At 37.2% G+C, this 15,945-nt stretch overlaps 3 protein-coding genes across 4 annotated transcripts; 2 read left to right on the forward strand and 1 right to left on the reverse strand.

Moving 5' to 3' along the window:
* Window positions 1-9: 9 nt before the first annotated feature.
* Window positions 10-2,806, forward strand: LOC145913398 (uncharacterized). The gene is made up of 9 exons (XM_083001040.1): window positions 10-156; window positions 219-341; window positions 555-676; window positions 737-875; window positions 930-974; window positions 1,101-1,121; window positions 1,241-1,270; window positions 1,326-1,430; window positions 1,500-2,806. Exons 1-9 carry the CDS (start codon window positions 18-20, stop codon window positions 2,066-2,068), a joined length of 1,293 nt encoding a protein of 430 aa, XP_082857166.1. The 5' UTR covers window positions 10-17; the 3' UTR covers window positions 2,069-2,806.
* Window positions 2,807-2,829: 23 nt separating this feature from the next.
* On the forward strand, window positions 2,830-5,476 carry LOC145913397 (uncharacterized). Its single transcript, XM_083001039.1, has 9 exons — window positions 2,830-3,007; window positions 3,068-3,196; window positions 3,260-3,381; window positions 3,441-3,585; window positions 3,650-3,691; window positions 3,803-3,883; window positions 4,216-4,269; window positions 4,327-4,371; window positions 4,656-5,476. Exons 1-9 carry the CDS (start codon window positions 2,830-2,832, stop codon window positions 5,165-5,167), a joined length of 1,308 nt encoding a protein of 435 aa, XP_082857165.1. The 3' UTR covers window positions 5,168-5,476.
* Window positions 5,477-5,494: 18 nt separating this feature from the next.
* On the reverse strand, window positions 5,495-8,616 carry LOC145913390 (uncharacterized). Of its 2 annotated transcripts, none has more exons than XM_083001029.1 (10): window positions 8,434-8,616; window positions 7,939-8,307; window positions 7,499-7,701; window positions 6,935-7,138; window positions 6,763-6,860; window positions 6,508-6,700; window positions 6,187-6,342; window positions 5,955-6,116; window positions 5,736-5,847; window positions 5,495-5,665 (listed from the first exon to the last, which is right to left on the reverse strand). In XM_083001029.1, the coding sequence occupies exons 1-10, from the start codon at window positions 8,595-8,597 to the stop codon at window positions 5,515-5,517; spliced, it is 1,812 nt and encodes a 603-aa protein (XP_082857155.1). In that variant the 5' UTR covers window positions 8,598-8,616; the 3' UTR covers window positions 5,495-5,514. The 2 variants fall into 2 exon arrangements, with proteins under 2 accessions (XP_082857155.1, XP_082857154.1); XM_083001028.1 differs by having other exon boundaries at window positions 5,736-5,886.
* Window positions 8,617-15,945: the final 7,329 nt, after the last annotated feature.

Genomic DNA, 15,945 nt, shown 5'->3' on the forward strand with positions numbered 1-15,945 from the left:
CTTCATCATGTAGGGAAATGAAGAAGGTGTTACCTTTTTTATTTGTTTTACTTGTGCTTGTAACTGCTGCTCTTTGTAAACAATCAAAACACATCAAATGCAGAAGGAAACATCTTGACAATGTGCAAACCAATGCTTACAATTGCTTTGTAAAAGGTGCTGTAAACATTTTGTTCAAAAGAAATTATTTGAAAAATGGTGTTTTGTTGTTTTTACAGCTTGCAATAAGATGCCATGGTCATCTAGCTGGTCCATCACCGCTCCAATGCCTTCAAATTTTTCCGTTACAAACTGGAAAAAAAGAAATAAAACTGCACTGAAATTATCGTGGTCCATTTCAGGTATTTTTCAAAATGGAGATAACGATGTAGAAGCGAATGAGACAATAATTACCAGTAAGCTGCAAACATGACACAGAGATGACAACACTGTTGGTTTTCAAGCAGTTGCTTGGCCATAGTGTTTATTATGTTTTGTACCTAATTTGTTACCCAATACCTAATTTGTTACCCAATGAAATTTGAAATATTTGACAAATTTAATTTTTTTTATAGAAAGGAAATTTGTGCATGATACTGCAAAGCAATTTCTTCTTATTTTTACCAAACCAAAGGACCTGGAATGGAAACTTTTGGTCGATGTTAATGCAAATGTTAAATCCAACAGCAGTAGATTGGTATGTGTGATATAATTGCCATACATTTCTTATTTCCTAAATTTATTCTTTTTATTTTAGCTTACTTTTGTATTCGTGTATTCTGGAGAAAAGCGATTTGAACTGGAACCTGGATCATACCACATCAAGATTTTCACACTGCCCATATACAAAAAAAAGACAACACCACTATATGAAGAGGGAAATGTGGTCATTCCATGTAACTGCCATAACACATACTTTGTTTTCTAGTTTTTAAATGAACTTTTCTCAGGTGCAAGCTTGAAGAACAAATCACAGCCTGATCCTATCAATAACGGTACTATAATAAGTGCAAAGCTTCTGTAAAACTAATGCAATATGTATGTTTAGATTGCTTTGAAATAAATTTTGAATAAAAAAATATGTTTTTAAACAATCTGCAAGCCTGTTTTTGTGTTTACAGAACCTCCAAACCACAAAAAAGGTATGTATATTATTTTTTTCAGATTTGGCAGGCATATATAGTGCGATTAAAAGGGACATACTTTTAATGAATGATATGTTGGTTTGCAAATTTGTTGATACTAATATTTTCATTTGCAGTGACAAAAAAGGATTTGTTAAAAATAATTGGTATGTATGCGTACATGCTTGTTAAGAACCCATTCCTAAAACAAATATTTTACAGAACAACAAAAATCTGTGCTCATAGCTTTAAGCTCCATTACAGTTCTTTGTCTGCTTCTGGTTACATTTGGAGTTCTTAAAAGATGTCGTTCCTGCTGTAGTAATGGTGAGTTGTTGCGTTGGTTAAAAATAATTTTTCCTTAATCAAGATCAAAATCCCATGTATTTCCAATAGGAGGAACAATACTGATGTTAATAAGTTCCAGTGCTGACAAGGATATCAAAGACAATGCAAATTTGTTAGCTTCTTCCTTACACACCAAACTACAACAGCTTAACAGCAGTTCCATTGAGTACAACATTAAATACAATGATTGGGAACAACAAAACAGTGATCAGATGAGCTGGTTTGAAGAGTATTTTACAGACAGTTACTGCATAATTTTTATTTGCACTGGGCAGTGTGATATTGATACTTCAGATTTATTTTCAGTGGGGGTTGCTCAGGTTAGACAGTTGGGAAATAAACTTGGAGGGAAAAAAGTAGTTCTTGCCTACTTTAAGAACAAAAAGGAAGTTTCTGAGAAGGATGTTATTCCAGAGTGTTTCACCACTGCCTGGTCAAAAGCAGTTATACGTCCATCAGTGATGCAGATAAATATGGAAATTGAAAATGCTACTGAGAGACTGCTTGGACGTTTGTTGCCCATAAGCCACTGGGTAAAACAATACACTTGCAATATCCTACAAAAAGCAAAATGCAGTAATGTGGAGATGCTTCCAACCAATCAACAAACAACATGATAATGTGGCAAAATGTACAATCTCCAGTATGTCTAAAAAAACAGTGGAACTGTTATTTGTATGACCCACTACAAAAAAGGTTTCTGTGCTGGTACTTTTTTTTAATGCTTACTATGTCATTGTATTTGTGTAGATGGAGATTTTTGTAAATAGTGTTGTTGGCGTGCATGTGTTATTTTATGAAACAATGTGAAAAATTACAAAATGATTTGTCATTCCACAACCACAAGGGAAAAATGTACTCCTGGTCTATAACCCTTTTTTAGGCTGAAGTAGAATCATGGTAGTAAACTTTACACCTACTTTTGTATCTACTCTTTGATTGTATAAATATATTGATATGTTTGGCAAAAAATGGATATTTTTTGTTAAAATTGTCATCAGTTCCAGATTGTTAAAATTATGTTAATGTTTTATGGTTTGATTATGTAGTATCAAGCATCTAATTAATGCAAAAAACTCAGTCGTTCGTTAGGTGTAATCTGTACTTGAAAAATTGTACTAGGTGCTTTGTGGTGTTATGTTGCAATCTATACAATTGTTGCTTGTGTTTAGTACATCTTTTGTGTTAATTTGCACCATTCCTCATTGTACAACTGTTACTCAGGCTAATCTAAAACAATAACATTCAATTCTCTCAGTTTGTAGTGTTTGTCTCACATGTACTGACTGTGTATTTCCTTGTGTTACTGTACTTTTTGTAGTATGTAAACATGTTGTGTTATTCCTTCCTTTAAGTGTTGCAACAATAGGTTTAAACCATGTTAAAACCGCAACTGTGTTGTGAAAGTCAGCATGTAACCAACCTCAGTATAGTTCTATTATACCTGTTGATAGCACCAGTTTGGACCAAACGGACCGATGTGTTTTGCAACTTTAATTGTCCCAATGAAATTCATGCAACAACCAACAATGAAAAATACTTCTGCAAGGTGACAGGTATAGTAGACAATATAGCACATATTTGTTTCTGAGATTTATGATTTTATGTTTTTCCAGCTATTGAAAAAACTATTTGGAGTAGCAGTAGCGATAAAACCGCCCCAAAGCCAAATAACTTTTTGGCAAACTGGTATCTCCATAATGTAGACAGAAAAATCTCTTTTAATCTAACATGGAGTATGGATGGTAAGTTTGGTAAATTTGTTAAAATCAAAAGGATGAAATCAATAAACCTAAAGGAAATTTCAGAGATGGTTTTTGTGAAGATGACACAACAATCCTTCATTATGGGTATGATAAGAGAGAGTTACCTTGAAACAAAGTTTCTAGTTGAAATACAACAAAGGAATGGGAAACCAAACAACAACGAAGTACTATTGGTTTTATACATGTTTAAAAAAAAATTTCATACAAGCATGTTTTTCTCCAGATGCATTTCCAGTTGCTTCACTGTCATAGTGAAGATGATAATTCTGTGCAGGCTGGTTATGAATATAGTTGGTCCATAATGACACTTCCAATTTATCAGAAAGAGGGGGATAAGCAAAGGGCAAACACACATGTTAATGTTCCTTGTAAGTGGCATTTATTGTTGTTTTTTGGGGGCTATTTCACACACTGGATTTTATCAATGTTAAGGTTGCTGCTCAGAACTTTTGAATGCTGCAGTTGAGTGCCTTGGTAAGTTCACATCCAAATATAAAATGTTTTGATATTACTTGCTGTGGTGGTAAAAAAACTTTGTTTCTTATTAGCAGACCAGTCTAGATCATATAAAGCTATTTTATTTAGGTGTAGGCTGTAGTCTCTGTAACAGAGACGATGAATATATAGATGAATATGATACTGAAGAAACCCATGACCTGAATAAAGGTACCTTTTTATGTATTCACAACAAAATACTGATATGCATATGTTATTTTTACTTACAAAGTTGACATTGCATTGATGTTCAACATGTAGTTTGAGTAGTAACATTTTAAAATCCTGTAGGCCCACATTTTTTTAATACCAGAATTGCTGTTGGTTGTGGAGTCATGAAAAAGTTGCTGGGTTTCGGTCACTCAACCCTTTTTTTAACAATGCTGCTCGTATTCAGTTAAAAAATCTAAAATATGCTACATAATAACCTTTCTTGAGTCACATCAGTTTATGCAGCACAAAGGAATTTTTTTTAATAATTTAAATTATTGCATTTACTTTAGATGATGATCCGTCAACTATACCAATGTTTGTTATTTCTGGATTTTGTATTGTTGGTATGTATTTATAAATTTGGCAGTTTAAAACACATAAACTCATTTTTTATATTCCAGTTTTACTTGTTGGGTTGTGGTATTGGGCATTTCGAAAGAAAAAAGGTGATGGTTTATTTTTTTATCGCTTAAAGTTTATTTTTTTTGAGTACTTATTTTGTGTTCTGAAATATAAGTGTCAAACTTAGTATTGTTTCCATAGTGTGCATAATTTATCGATTAGGATTTAATTTCAAGTATTATACACTTATGTAGCGAGAAAACACATGGAAAACTTACTTTTTTCAGTTTTTTTGAAAGAATTAGTCCATCTTAAAGTGGCATTTGGGACATTAAAAAGAACAGTCTAATACGAACTAGTAGACAATGATTTTTTTTGTTCTTGTCAGGCCCAAACTTTGAACCAGTTCTGGTGATTATCAACACATTCAATGAGAATGAAATTTATCTTCGCAAATGCTCGCATATAATTGCCTTGCTAAAAAAAATTTGCGGTATCACTGTTGAGTCCAACTTGTTCAATCAAAACATTCCATTAAATGGAACTAATGAATGGATAACCAAGGAGTTTAACAGATGTGGCCACCTTGTTTTGATCTGTACCACGCAGGGATATGAAACTCTTATGCTAAAAGATCCAGTTGAAAAATTTAAATACGCTTTTCCTGTTTGTGTGCAGTTATTAAAAAGTAATACTTTTAGCTTTTTTAACAAAAAAACTGTCAGTCTTGTTTATTTAAAAAAGGAAGATTTGCAGTATGTACCAAAGTGTTCTAGCCTCATGCCTATGCATTTGCAATATAAAAAATTTGTATTGGATAAGGATTTGTGCAAGTTAATAAAACATGTAAGTGGTTGCAGCACAAAAGAGTCTTGTACCGTCAAAGAAACAACCATGTAATTGTGTGTATTGTTGGTAAACTGTTTATAATTAACAATGCAAATATGCAATCAACAACTGTGTAATTATATATTTATTTATGTGTATTATTGGAAAACTGTTTTTTTTAAAAGCTTTTGTTATTTGCAATCATTGTGATTTTTTTGTATGTTTGTAGTGTTGTTATTATTGCATGAAGCCTACAGGGTACTGATTTTTAGCATACATGAACAGAAACTGAAACACTATACTACCTATATCATTTTGTGCCAGACTTTGAACGATAAGATGTTTATTGCACTGTACTTCGCATTGTAATTCATAAAACTCCAATAAACTATGCATTGACAAAAAATCACTGCTACTTTTCAGAATAATGTTGGAGAATCTGTGTATCTGGTTATGGTTGTTGCACCCGGATTGATCCAATCTCTTGCTAGCCGCTTTACATGTAGTTTCCACCTCTTAGTTTCAGGGTCAAAAATTTCAATTGCCTTTCCAGCATTGTTTTTTCCAACTCTATTTAGGTTTGAACAAAAAGGTTAATCTAATGTCGATATTATGAAATAACTGTGGAAATGCCACCAACCCTCCAATGGCAAAAATTTTCCCAAAGGCGACAGCAGCACCGCATGCTTTTGTGAATTTGTTCATTTTGCCCTGAAGTCGGACCCAAGTGTTTGTTTCAGGGTTGTAGCATTCTGCAGAGTCAAGGTCAACAAATGTTTGTAATTGTCCTCCTGTACAAACATTTTCCTTATATTTAAATTGCCTTTTGTTCAAAGTTAAAGCCAAGACGTTAACTTACCAAATGCGTATATTAAATTATTGACTACTGCTGCACCAGGAAGGCCCCTTTTGGTAAACATTGGTTGTAGATATGTGGATTGTTTTTGTGTGGTGTTAAAGCATTCCAAAGATTCAAGCCTTGTTTCCCCATAAGTAACCCCACCCAGAGTGTACAGGTTCTCTAAAAAATCAAGTTGCAGCTAGGTCCACCTTTGTTATATATCAAATACTTCATAAACAAAGTAGTTAACCTTGCCACTCCACACTGGAGTGATGACCTCTGGGCGTCAACAAACTGCCCACTTGCTGCCATTCATCAAGGGTTGTGTTGTAATAGTGTATTTCAGATGTAAGATCATTTTCTTCATCAACGGAGTCAATGAACCCACCAGGCAGATAAATTAACCCTGTTGTTTCACGAATTTTGTACAAATTGAAAAACAAAACCTATAGGTCTAACTTTTACATGTAGTTTACAAAACTTATACCAGTAAAATTGTCTTTAACAGACCAGAAGCATTTTATACCAGGGAAAATATATTAAAGAAACTATCATCATTTAAGACTATAACCTGCAATGTGAACTGCTACAGTTCCATGCCTTGCCAACAGCATTTCATTTTTTACATGCCACTCATCAGATTTTTTGGCAATGTTTAAGCACTCAACATATTTTGAGGATTTTCCATTTGCCAATCCGCCAAATACATAAATACAATCACTGCAAAAAGCAGCTGTACAACTCCATCTCTCATAATTCAAATCCTGAAAATGTCGCAACAAGCAATGAAGTGTGTGTTTTGTATGAAACAATAATATTTACCCACTGGTAATCTGTAAAGTGTGTCTGTCAACGGATCATATTCCATTACTTCATTAGCGGTGTAAAGACCTCCCATAAAAACAACCGTTTCATGCCTTTTCCCTTAGTCACAAAACATAAATTTTATAATTTTGGTGTCAAGTGAAACAAAAAAGCAAATCTATTTGGCAACTCACGCAAATGAACAGTCTCCGCTTGCTGAAGGCTTATCATGGGAACAACATCTGGCTCCTCAAAAGGATAGGAGAAATGTTGCAAAGGAATTATCTTGTTTTTGGTTGCACTTTTACAGTATGTAATGCCTTTCAGCAAAGCAGCCTTCTCTTGTACAATGTTTGCCTTATTTCTATTTAGGAGTTTGTTCATGAGCCATCCAGACACTGTTAAAAAATGAAACTGAACAAACACAAGGACAAAAAATGCTATAGTGTAGGTATAAAGTTTCTAAAATGTGATCGTCGGTGGCAACATCAGCTGAGATGCACAACTCATGTACCAAGTAGAAAACTGGATCAGAATTTACAAAACTTTATAAAATGACAATAAAACTTGTAGCACATGCACAAAAGATCAGACCAACCTATAAATAAGTCAGGCGCATTATAAAATATTTTTCAATATCTTTACATGCTGCAATAAAAGGTGTTATGCAGCCCACAGGCATTGTGTTGTGCAAAAAAATGCATAAATCAACATGAAAAGTGGTGTTTTTGTTACTTATATGTGACTGTTTTCATTACCTTTTGGCATGTCTGGTCTTTCATTTGTGCTAACACTTAAACATCTCCACATTATTTTCTCCAAACACTTCAATATGTTTAAGTCATTAAAACGTTTAGAGCTCTTAAGATGATTCTTGGTCCCTTTGATAATGTTTGTGAGTGTTTCCACTTCCGTCATCGAGGATTTTTGTGTAAGAAGCTCCACAAGAAATAGGCCAAAGCTGAAATAAAATCAATTAGTTTGTGCTGCCCAATCAGAAGAATAGACAAAAAACTATACTCGTATTATAAAAAATGAACTTTCCAAGATAAAATTCAAAGCCTCTGCTGCTACTACGTCATGCAACAAAAAACTCTTTATCACAAGTGGAAGGCAAACATGCAGAAAAAGAAGCTTTGACATTTTTCTTAAGTTTTGATACAAGCAAAAATTACACAGAGGCACTAATGATACTTACTCATAAACATCTGTAGCTTTACATGTACTTTGGACCACATTTTTTTCACACCATTTTTCCAAACCATGAAAACATGGTAGTGTCAGTTGCAGATCGTAAGTCAAATGTAAGTTTTTACTTGAAACATTGCCATGTACGATTCCACCGCTATCGTTATAGGAATGGAGATAAGTCAAAACACTGGAAAGATCATATGCCAGTTGAAGTTTGAGGTCTAACGAAAGTGTTGTTTGTAATAAGTCGTGCACTGAGGATCGGCATGTTGTGTCAACAATAACTCCTAATTCGTTTGACCAAGTTGTAAACCCATGAATAGGAAGTATGTTTGGGTGTTTGAAGTTCAAGCAAGTTATATCAGCTTGATGTAATCTACAAAACATACATAAAAATGATGTTCACCATTATTTTTAAACCAATTTTTTAATCACCCCACTGTGAAAACAAACCCTCAACTTAAAAAGTTTATTCTTTATACAAATTAGTTAAGTTAATCACCTTTGTGAAAAGTCAGTAGAACCAGGTGGTGGAAAACAGACTACTGTCACCTCCCCTAGTTTTTGGTTCCAACAATGCCGAACTTTACTATTTTGAATATTGTAGAATTGTGTTACATCCTTATCTCCACTTGTCAACAACAAAGATGCATCATACCATTGCATTGTTCACTATTTACTAACAATATCTAAATACAAATAATCATTAACAGACCGTTGAGTCATGGAAAAAAATAGATAATTCAATTTAATACATTATTACTTTGACAGAAAACGTATATCACAAATAGCACAATCCCTATGATTAAATGAACCTCAGTTAAACCCAGTTCCCACACGGTGGAAAATTTTCCGTAATTTCTATTGCGTTGTATGGGAAAAAGAAGTCCTATGACATGTTTGGATTTTTTCTAAAATAAGCAGCATGGTATTCGTATCGTATGTAATGAAATCTCGCAGTCGGGTATTGTTGACAATGAACTCATCCGAGAGTGAAAGTTACGAAGCTGACAGAAATTCCCTCCACCTACGGTTTTAGGGACGCAACTAGCATAAACCTACAGGTGTTTCTAAAATGGCTATTACGATTATTCTATCACGGGCATCAAAAGGCCGACAAAAGTACGTCAGTCGTTTTAGGGGATTTACCTAGAGGGGAAAACTGATAAAGCCGAATTTCCTGCAAATGAAACAAAATCAACCATTAAACCCCAATGACAAAAACGTCTAACAGCCATTAAAATTTTACAGTTTTAGTATGAGAGTCGAACCAATTTTACACAGATTCAGTTCCGGTTCGGGACTTTTTTATATTAACCGGTTCGAGTTCCGCTTCAAGCCAATTAACAGGTGAGAACGGTTCGGAGGTTCAGATTCAGTTCAACATATTACCGTTTTAAAAACGTTATTGCCACGAACAAGTGTTCTGCACAACTAGGAAGACTACATTAGCAAATGCATGAGACGTCTTACTTTGTAAATAAGTGATACATAAATTAGCATCAGGAAAACATTTTCCAAAATCGTGTATTTCATGTTTGACCAAAGTATGGCTTCTTTTTATAGTGGCAACGAATGGTTTTGTCAAACAGCGAAGCGGCACTGTTTGGTTGAAGTATAAATCAACGAAGCCTAATATACACTGCGTGTCTCAAATTTCAAAAAAATTCGTTCTAGTTTTGATTAAGATTATTAGGTTTGGTTCCGGTTCGTATTTTTAGGATACAAACACTGGTTCAGATTCATTAAATCGCTTTAACAATTATAAAAATGTTTTTGTAGGAAATGACGTTTGTTTACAAACAGATATATCCCGTGTAACGAAGACACAATAAAGCACAACAGAAAATTAATAGGGCGCTATATATTTTGCGCGCAAAATTGCAAACTCAACGCAATCATCATTAGTTCCCGCGATTTCGCATTTCCTGCCACTTGCACAGTGCACAGCAACATTTATTGACATGCAGCATAGACAGCTTGTTACCATTGTTTAAATAAAAATTTAAAAAAATTCTCGCCACATTGCCAATAACGAGATTATATAGTTATAAAAGTCGCACTCCACAACTTTTGGACTGGGCTTAAGGTGGATCTATGACGATCAGGTACTTAATGTCACTCCTTGTTCAACCAAAACTTATAATACCTTTCATAGAAGAGTCGCACAGTAATTAAGAACAGGCCCACTGGTGTAGTGTTTTTGTTGAAATTAGACATATGTCGGAAAGAGCCCGATACGGTATTGGAGATCTTACATGTAATGTGCCAACTTAAATTTTAAAAAGTATTATTTAGTTAGAGGAATGATGCACGAAACGCCTCTTAGCAAAGGCTAATAACAGAAGATCATGCAATATTTGTTTGAAATCTTTTTTTTACTCTCTGGCCTAAAACACTCCCGGGAAAGAAGTCGGGGAGCCGTCTACCAAAAGGTGGCACCAGCAATGTTTACCCACATAATTCCGGTGATAGCACGGGTGAGTCGAAAGATCGCTCACCGATCGGAAACAGAGCCCTGCAGGAATTAAGGGTCTACCCGGGTAGCCAACCCCTTCTTAGCGCAACAGAGCCGAATACTAAATCAGTATTTGATGGTCAGGCGCGACTTTATCAAACATCAAATACTGTACTAAGTTATTATTTGTTATTACGTAGACCGCAATAATTAGAAAAAAAATTATCACCCATTTAACATCTACGTTCGGTTGATCCAAATTCGGGTAAATTTAAATTTCTGCATTTTGCTATTAATCCAAAGCTTTAGAGTATTTACTTACACTTTGTTCCAATAACACAATCCGTGATCCGGTTCCGGTATTATATTTGGATTTTGCTTGAAGAATGTCACTGCTGTCATTTCGGCGAAATTTTTTTTTTATATCAACGAAATATTTTTCACGCATGACTGAACAGAACTTCAATGGATTTAACAAAAACAAAACACAAGTATATACACAAATTAGAGCATAATTACCATTCAAAAACTTCAATGTAACTTTGGCACACTTCCGTGATCAATTCACACTATTTCGTTTTCACAAAATGTATATACTGAGGCAGCAATACTCATTAATTTGGATGCGAACTTAAACGAAGCATAAAGTGGAGAAGTCGCCTGATATAGGCGAACATTTGAAACCTTTCCGGGCCGTAGGATTTTTTAAATTTTGCACAGAGCTTGCCTAGAGCATGCAGATGAACGCGATATAAGTTAAAATCCCAACAGTTTTCAAGTTTCCCAGCGAAATGAACTTAACTGCAGGTCACCGGCTGTGACGACATAAAGCCCTTCACGCGCATATAGGCTGGCCACAAGGCCTCTCGTACAGGCGAACATTTCAAACCTTTCCGGGCCGTAGGATTTTTTTTAATTTTGCACAGAGCTTGCCTGAAGCATGCAGATGAATGCGGTATAAGTTAAAATCCCAACAGTTTTCAAGTTTCCCAGCGAAATGAACTTAACTGCAGGTCACCGGCTATGACGTCATAGAGCCCTTCACGCGCGTATAGGCTGGCCACAAGGCCTCTCGTACAGACGAACATTTCAAACCTTTCCGGGCCGTAGGATTTTTTTTAATTTTGCACAGAGCTTGCCTGAAGCATGCAGATGAATGCGGTATAAGTTAAAATCCCAACAGTTTTCAAGTTTCCCAGCGAAATGAACTTAACTGCAGGTCACCGGCTATGACGTCATAGAGCCCTTCACGCGCGTATAGGCTGGCAACAAAGCTTCTCGTGCAGGCGAACATTTGAAACTTTTCCGGGCCGTAGGATTTTTTTTAATTTTGCACAGAGCTTGCCTGAAGCATGCAGATGAATGCGGTATAAGTTAAAATGCCAAGAGTTTTCAAGTTTTCCAGCGAAATGAAACAACTGCAGGTCACCGGCTGTGACGACATAGAGCCCTTCACGCGCATATAGGCTGGCCACAAGGCCACTTGTACAGGCGAACATTTAAAACTTTTCCGGGCCGTAGGATTTTTTTAATTTTGCACAGAGCTTGCCTGGAGCATGCAGATGAACGCGGTATAATTTAAAATCCCAACAGTTTTCAAGTTTCCCAGCGAAATGAACTTAACTGCAGGTCACCGGCTATGACGTCATAGAGCTCTTTACGCGCGTATAAGCTGGCCACAAGGCCTATCGTACAGGTGAACATTTGAAACCTTTCCGGGCCGTAGGATTTTTTTAAATTTTGCACAGAGCTTGCCTGGAGCATGCAGATGAACGCGGTATAAGTTAAAATCCCAACAGTTTTCAAGTTTTCCGGCGAGATGAACTTAACTGCAGGTCACCGGCTATGACGTCTTAGAGCCCTTAACACGCGCGTACAGGCTGGTCACAAGGCCTCTTGTACAGGCGAACATTTGAAACCTTTCCGGGCCATGAGATTTTTTTAAATTTTGCACAGAGCTTGCCTGAAGCATGCAGATGAACGCGGTATAAGTTAAAATCCCAACAGTTTTCAAATTTCCCGGCGAGATGAACTTAACTTGACGGCAGGTCACCTGCTGTGACGACATAGAGCCCTTTACACGCATAAGCTGGCCACAAGGCCCTTGCACAGGCAAACATTTTACACCTTTACCGGAAATTTTCTTCTTGAACAATACAATGATGGAAGAAGTATTGTAATTTCGGATGTTACGAAATTGACCCCCGCAATAAAACAATCATATGACTTCGTTTATAAACAAATTAATGGGATTTTGTCAAAATCTTTTGAGCAAGGAAAAGATCTACCGGAATGTTACCGCCTATGTTTATATTACCATGGAAAAAAAATGTGTTGAAACACTTTTCACACCTTAAAATCTCCCAAGATGAAATGAACAATATAATGCGATTCGTTGAATACTCGTTTTGTCGTCGTCTCGTGCGACAACGACTTGTTGGTAGTCAGGTTTTCCGGGAATCGTTTTGCGGCCGTGATTTGAAACCAGATTTGATTGTGCAAGGAAGCATGATCAGTGAGATGTTGAAAGATGAGACACTGAATTTTAATTTTTTTTTAATAACCTTTTGTACTTTGAGGCATTAATTGGTTATTTTATGAGTGTGGGTAACAGTGCCTACGAGGAAACATGTAGAAGGGTCGGTTCTAAACCATCGCTTTATATTCAAAAATGCAAAGTAGAAACGGGCACGGTTGTTATTTTGATTTATTGGTTAATCTCAGTATACTGGGCAATAAGCAGTGTTACCCGGGTCGACACTGTATATAGACAAGGTTTAAATTTTCCCGCTACAGAGACCCCGCCCACCATACGTTAATTAAGGAATCCATTCACATATTTTTTATATAATTATATATAATTATTATATTAATTAATTATATTTGTGTTTGCCGTAACGATATTTTGGAGTAATTATATTTTTTTGATTCAAGTCAGTTCTTTTCTTCATTTGGATACACTTGCGTCCAAATGTTGTTTTATGTTCAAAATAAAACCACTACGATTGCCGGAACCTTGACGTGGTGTAGTGGCTTTGTACCAATACCGGCACTTACTAAAACAAGTCGTATCAATCACCACTAAAGCAAAGAGAGGCAATGTCCATTAAGTCATGCTTTTTTTTAATACTTGGAACATACCGATAACCTTTGTTAACGCCTTCGTTAACGCCTGAAAGTTATGTTTAAGCCATGTCGCTAGCGTATACGAGGGCAATGGACTCTATCTTATACCGCGTTCATCTGCATGCTCCAGGCAAGCTCTGTGCAAAATAAAAAACAATTCTACGGCCCGGAAAGGTTTCAAATGTTCGCCTGTACGGGAGGCTTTGTGGCCAGCCAAAACGCGCGCAAAGGGCCCTATGTCGTTATAGCCGGTGACCTGCAGTTAAGTTCATTTCGCTGGGAAACTTGAAAACTGTTGGGATTTTAACTTATACCGCGTTCATCTGCATGCTTCAGGCAACCTCTGTGCAAAATTAAAAAAAATCCTACGGCCCGGAAAGGTTTCAAATGTTCGCCTGTACGATAGGCCTCGTGGCCAGCCTATATGCGCGTGAAGGGCTCTATGTCGTCACAGAGGGTGACTTGCAGTTAAGTTCATTTCGCTGGGAAACTTGAAAACTGTTGGGATTTTAACTTATACCGCATTCATCTGCATGCTCTAGGCAAGCTCTGTGCAAAATTTAAAAAAATCCTACGGCCCGGAAAGGTTTCAAATGTTCGCCTGTACGCGCGTTAAGAGCTCTATGACGTCATAGCCGGTGACCTGCAATTGAGTTAAGTTCATTTCGCTGGGAAACTTGAAAACTGTTGGGATTTTAACTTATACCGCGTTCATCTGCATGCTTCAGGCAAGCTCTGTACAAAATTTAAAAAAATCCTACGGCCCGGAAAGGTTTCAAATGTTCGCCTGTACGAGAGGCTTTGTGCACAGCCTATACGCGCTTAAAGGGCTTTATGTCGTTATAGCCGGTGACCTGCAATTGAGTTAAGTTCATTTCGCTGGGAAACTTGAAAACTGTTGCGATTTTAACTTATACCGCGTTCATCTGCATGCTTCAGGCAAGCTCTGTGCAAAATTCAAAAAAATCCTACGGCCCGGAAAGGTTTCAAATGTTCGCCTGTACGAGAGGCTTTGTGCACAGCCTATACGCGCTTAAAGGGCTTTATGTCGTTATAGCCGGTGACCTGCAGTTAAGTTCATTTCGCTGGGAAACTTGAAAACTGTTGGGATTTTAACTTATACCGCGTTCATCTGCATGTTTCAGGCAAGCTCTGTGCAAAATTAAAAAAAATCCTACGGCCCGGAAAGGTTTGAAATGTTCGCCTGTACGAGAGGCCTTGTGGCCAACCTGTACGCGCGTAAAGGGCTCTTTGTCGTTATAGCCGGTGACCTGCAATTGAGTTAAGTTCATTTCGCTGGGAAACTTGAAAACTGTTGGGATTTTAACTTATACCGCGTTCATCTGCATGCTTCAGGCAAGCTCTGTGCAAAATTAAAAAAAATCCTACGGCCCGGAAAGGTTTCAAATGTTCGCCTGTACGATAGGCCTTGTGGCCAGCCTATATGCGCGTGAAGGGCTCTATGTCGTCACAGCGGGTGACCTGCAGTTGTTTCATTTCGCTGGGAAACTTGAAAACTGTTGGGATTTTAACTTATACCGCGTTCATCTGCATGCTTCAGGCAAGCTCTGTGCAAAATTAAGAAAAATCCTACGGCCCGGAAAGGTTTCAAATGTTCGCCTGTACGAGAGGCTTTGTGCACAGCCTATACGCGCTTAAGGGGCTTTATGTCGTTATAGCCGGTGACCTGCAGTTAAGTTCATTTCGCTGGGAAACTTGAAAACTGTTGGGATTTTAACTTATACCGCGTTCATCTGCATGCTTCAGGCAAGCTCTGTGCAAAATTTAAAAAAATCCTACGGCCCGGAAAGGTTTCAAATGTTCGCCTGTACGATAGGCCTTGTGGCCAGCCTATATGCGCGTGAAGGGCTCTATGTCGTCACAGCCGGTGACCTGCAGTTGTTTCTTTTCGCTGGAAAACTTGAAAACTGTTGGCATTTTAACTTATACCGCATTCATCTGCATGCTTCAGGCAAGCTCTGTGCAAAATTAAAAAAAATCCTACGGCCCGGAAAAGTTTCAAATGTTCGCCTGCACGAGAAGCTTTGTTGCCAGCCTATACGCGCGTGAAGGGCTCTATGACGTCATAGCCGGTGACCTGCAGTTAAGTTCATTTCGCTGGGAAACTTGAAAACTGTTGGGATTTTAACTTATACCGCATTCATCTGCATGCTTCAGGCAAGCTCTGTGCAAAATTAAAAAAAATCCTACGGCCCGGAAAGGTTTGAAATGTTCGTCTGTACGAGAGGCCTTGTGGCCAGCCTATATGCGCGTGAAGGGCTTTATGTCGTCACAGCCGGTGACCTGCAGTTAAGTTCATTTCGCTGGGAAACTTGAAAACTGTTGGGATTTTAACTTATATCGCGTTCATCTGCATGCTCTAGGCAAGCTCTGTGCAAAATTTAAAAAATCCTACGGCCCGGAAAGGTT

The sequence above is a fragment of the Ascidia mentula genome, chromosome 9 (assembly GCF_947561715.1).
Source record: "Ascidia mentula chromosome 9, kaAscMent1.1, whole genome shotgun sequence".
Classification (NCBI taxonomy): Eukaryota; Metazoa; Chordata; class Ascidiacea; order Phlebobranchia; family Ascidiidae; genus Ascidia; species Ascidia mentula.

Bases quoted from the DNA above. Each gene is read 5' to 3' on its own strand.
- LOC145913397 (XM_083001039.1), top strand. From the start codon at position 2,830: ATGTTAAAACCGCAACTGTGTTGTGAAAGTCAGCATGTAACCAACCTC. The intron at 3,382-3,440 runs GTACTATTGGTT...GTTTTTCTCCAG, and splicing joins GGAAACCAAACAACAACGAA to ATGCATTTCCAGTTGCTTCA. The intron at 4,372-4,655 runs GTGATGGTTTAT...TGTTCTTGTCAG, and splicing joins GGCATTTCGAAAGAAAAAAG to GCCCAAACTTTGAACCAGTT.
- LOC145913398 (XM_083001040.1), top strand. From the start codon at position 18: ATGAAGAAGGTGTTACCTTTTTTATTTGTTTTACTTGTGCTTGTAACT. The intron at 157-218 runs GTGCTGTAAACA...TTGTTTTTACAG, and splicing joins TTACAATTGCTTTGTAAAAG to CTTGCAATAAGATGCCATGG. The intron at 1,122-1,240 runs GTATGTATATTA...TTTCATTTGCAG, and splicing joins ACCTCCAAACCACAAAAAAG to TGACAAAAAAGGATTTGTTA.
- LOC145913390 (XM_083001028.1), bottom strand. From the start codon at position 8,597: ATGCAATGGTATGATGCATCTTTGTTGTTGACAAGTGGAGATAAGGAT. The intron at 7,139-7,498 runs GTAATGAAAACA...ATTTTTTAACAG, and splicing joins AAGACCAGACATGCCAAAAG to TGTCTGGATGGCTCATGAAC. The intron at 6,343-6,507 runs GTTATAGTCTTA...GTGAAACAACAG, and splicing joins TGTAGCAGTTCACATTGCAG to GGTTAATTTATCTGCCTGGT.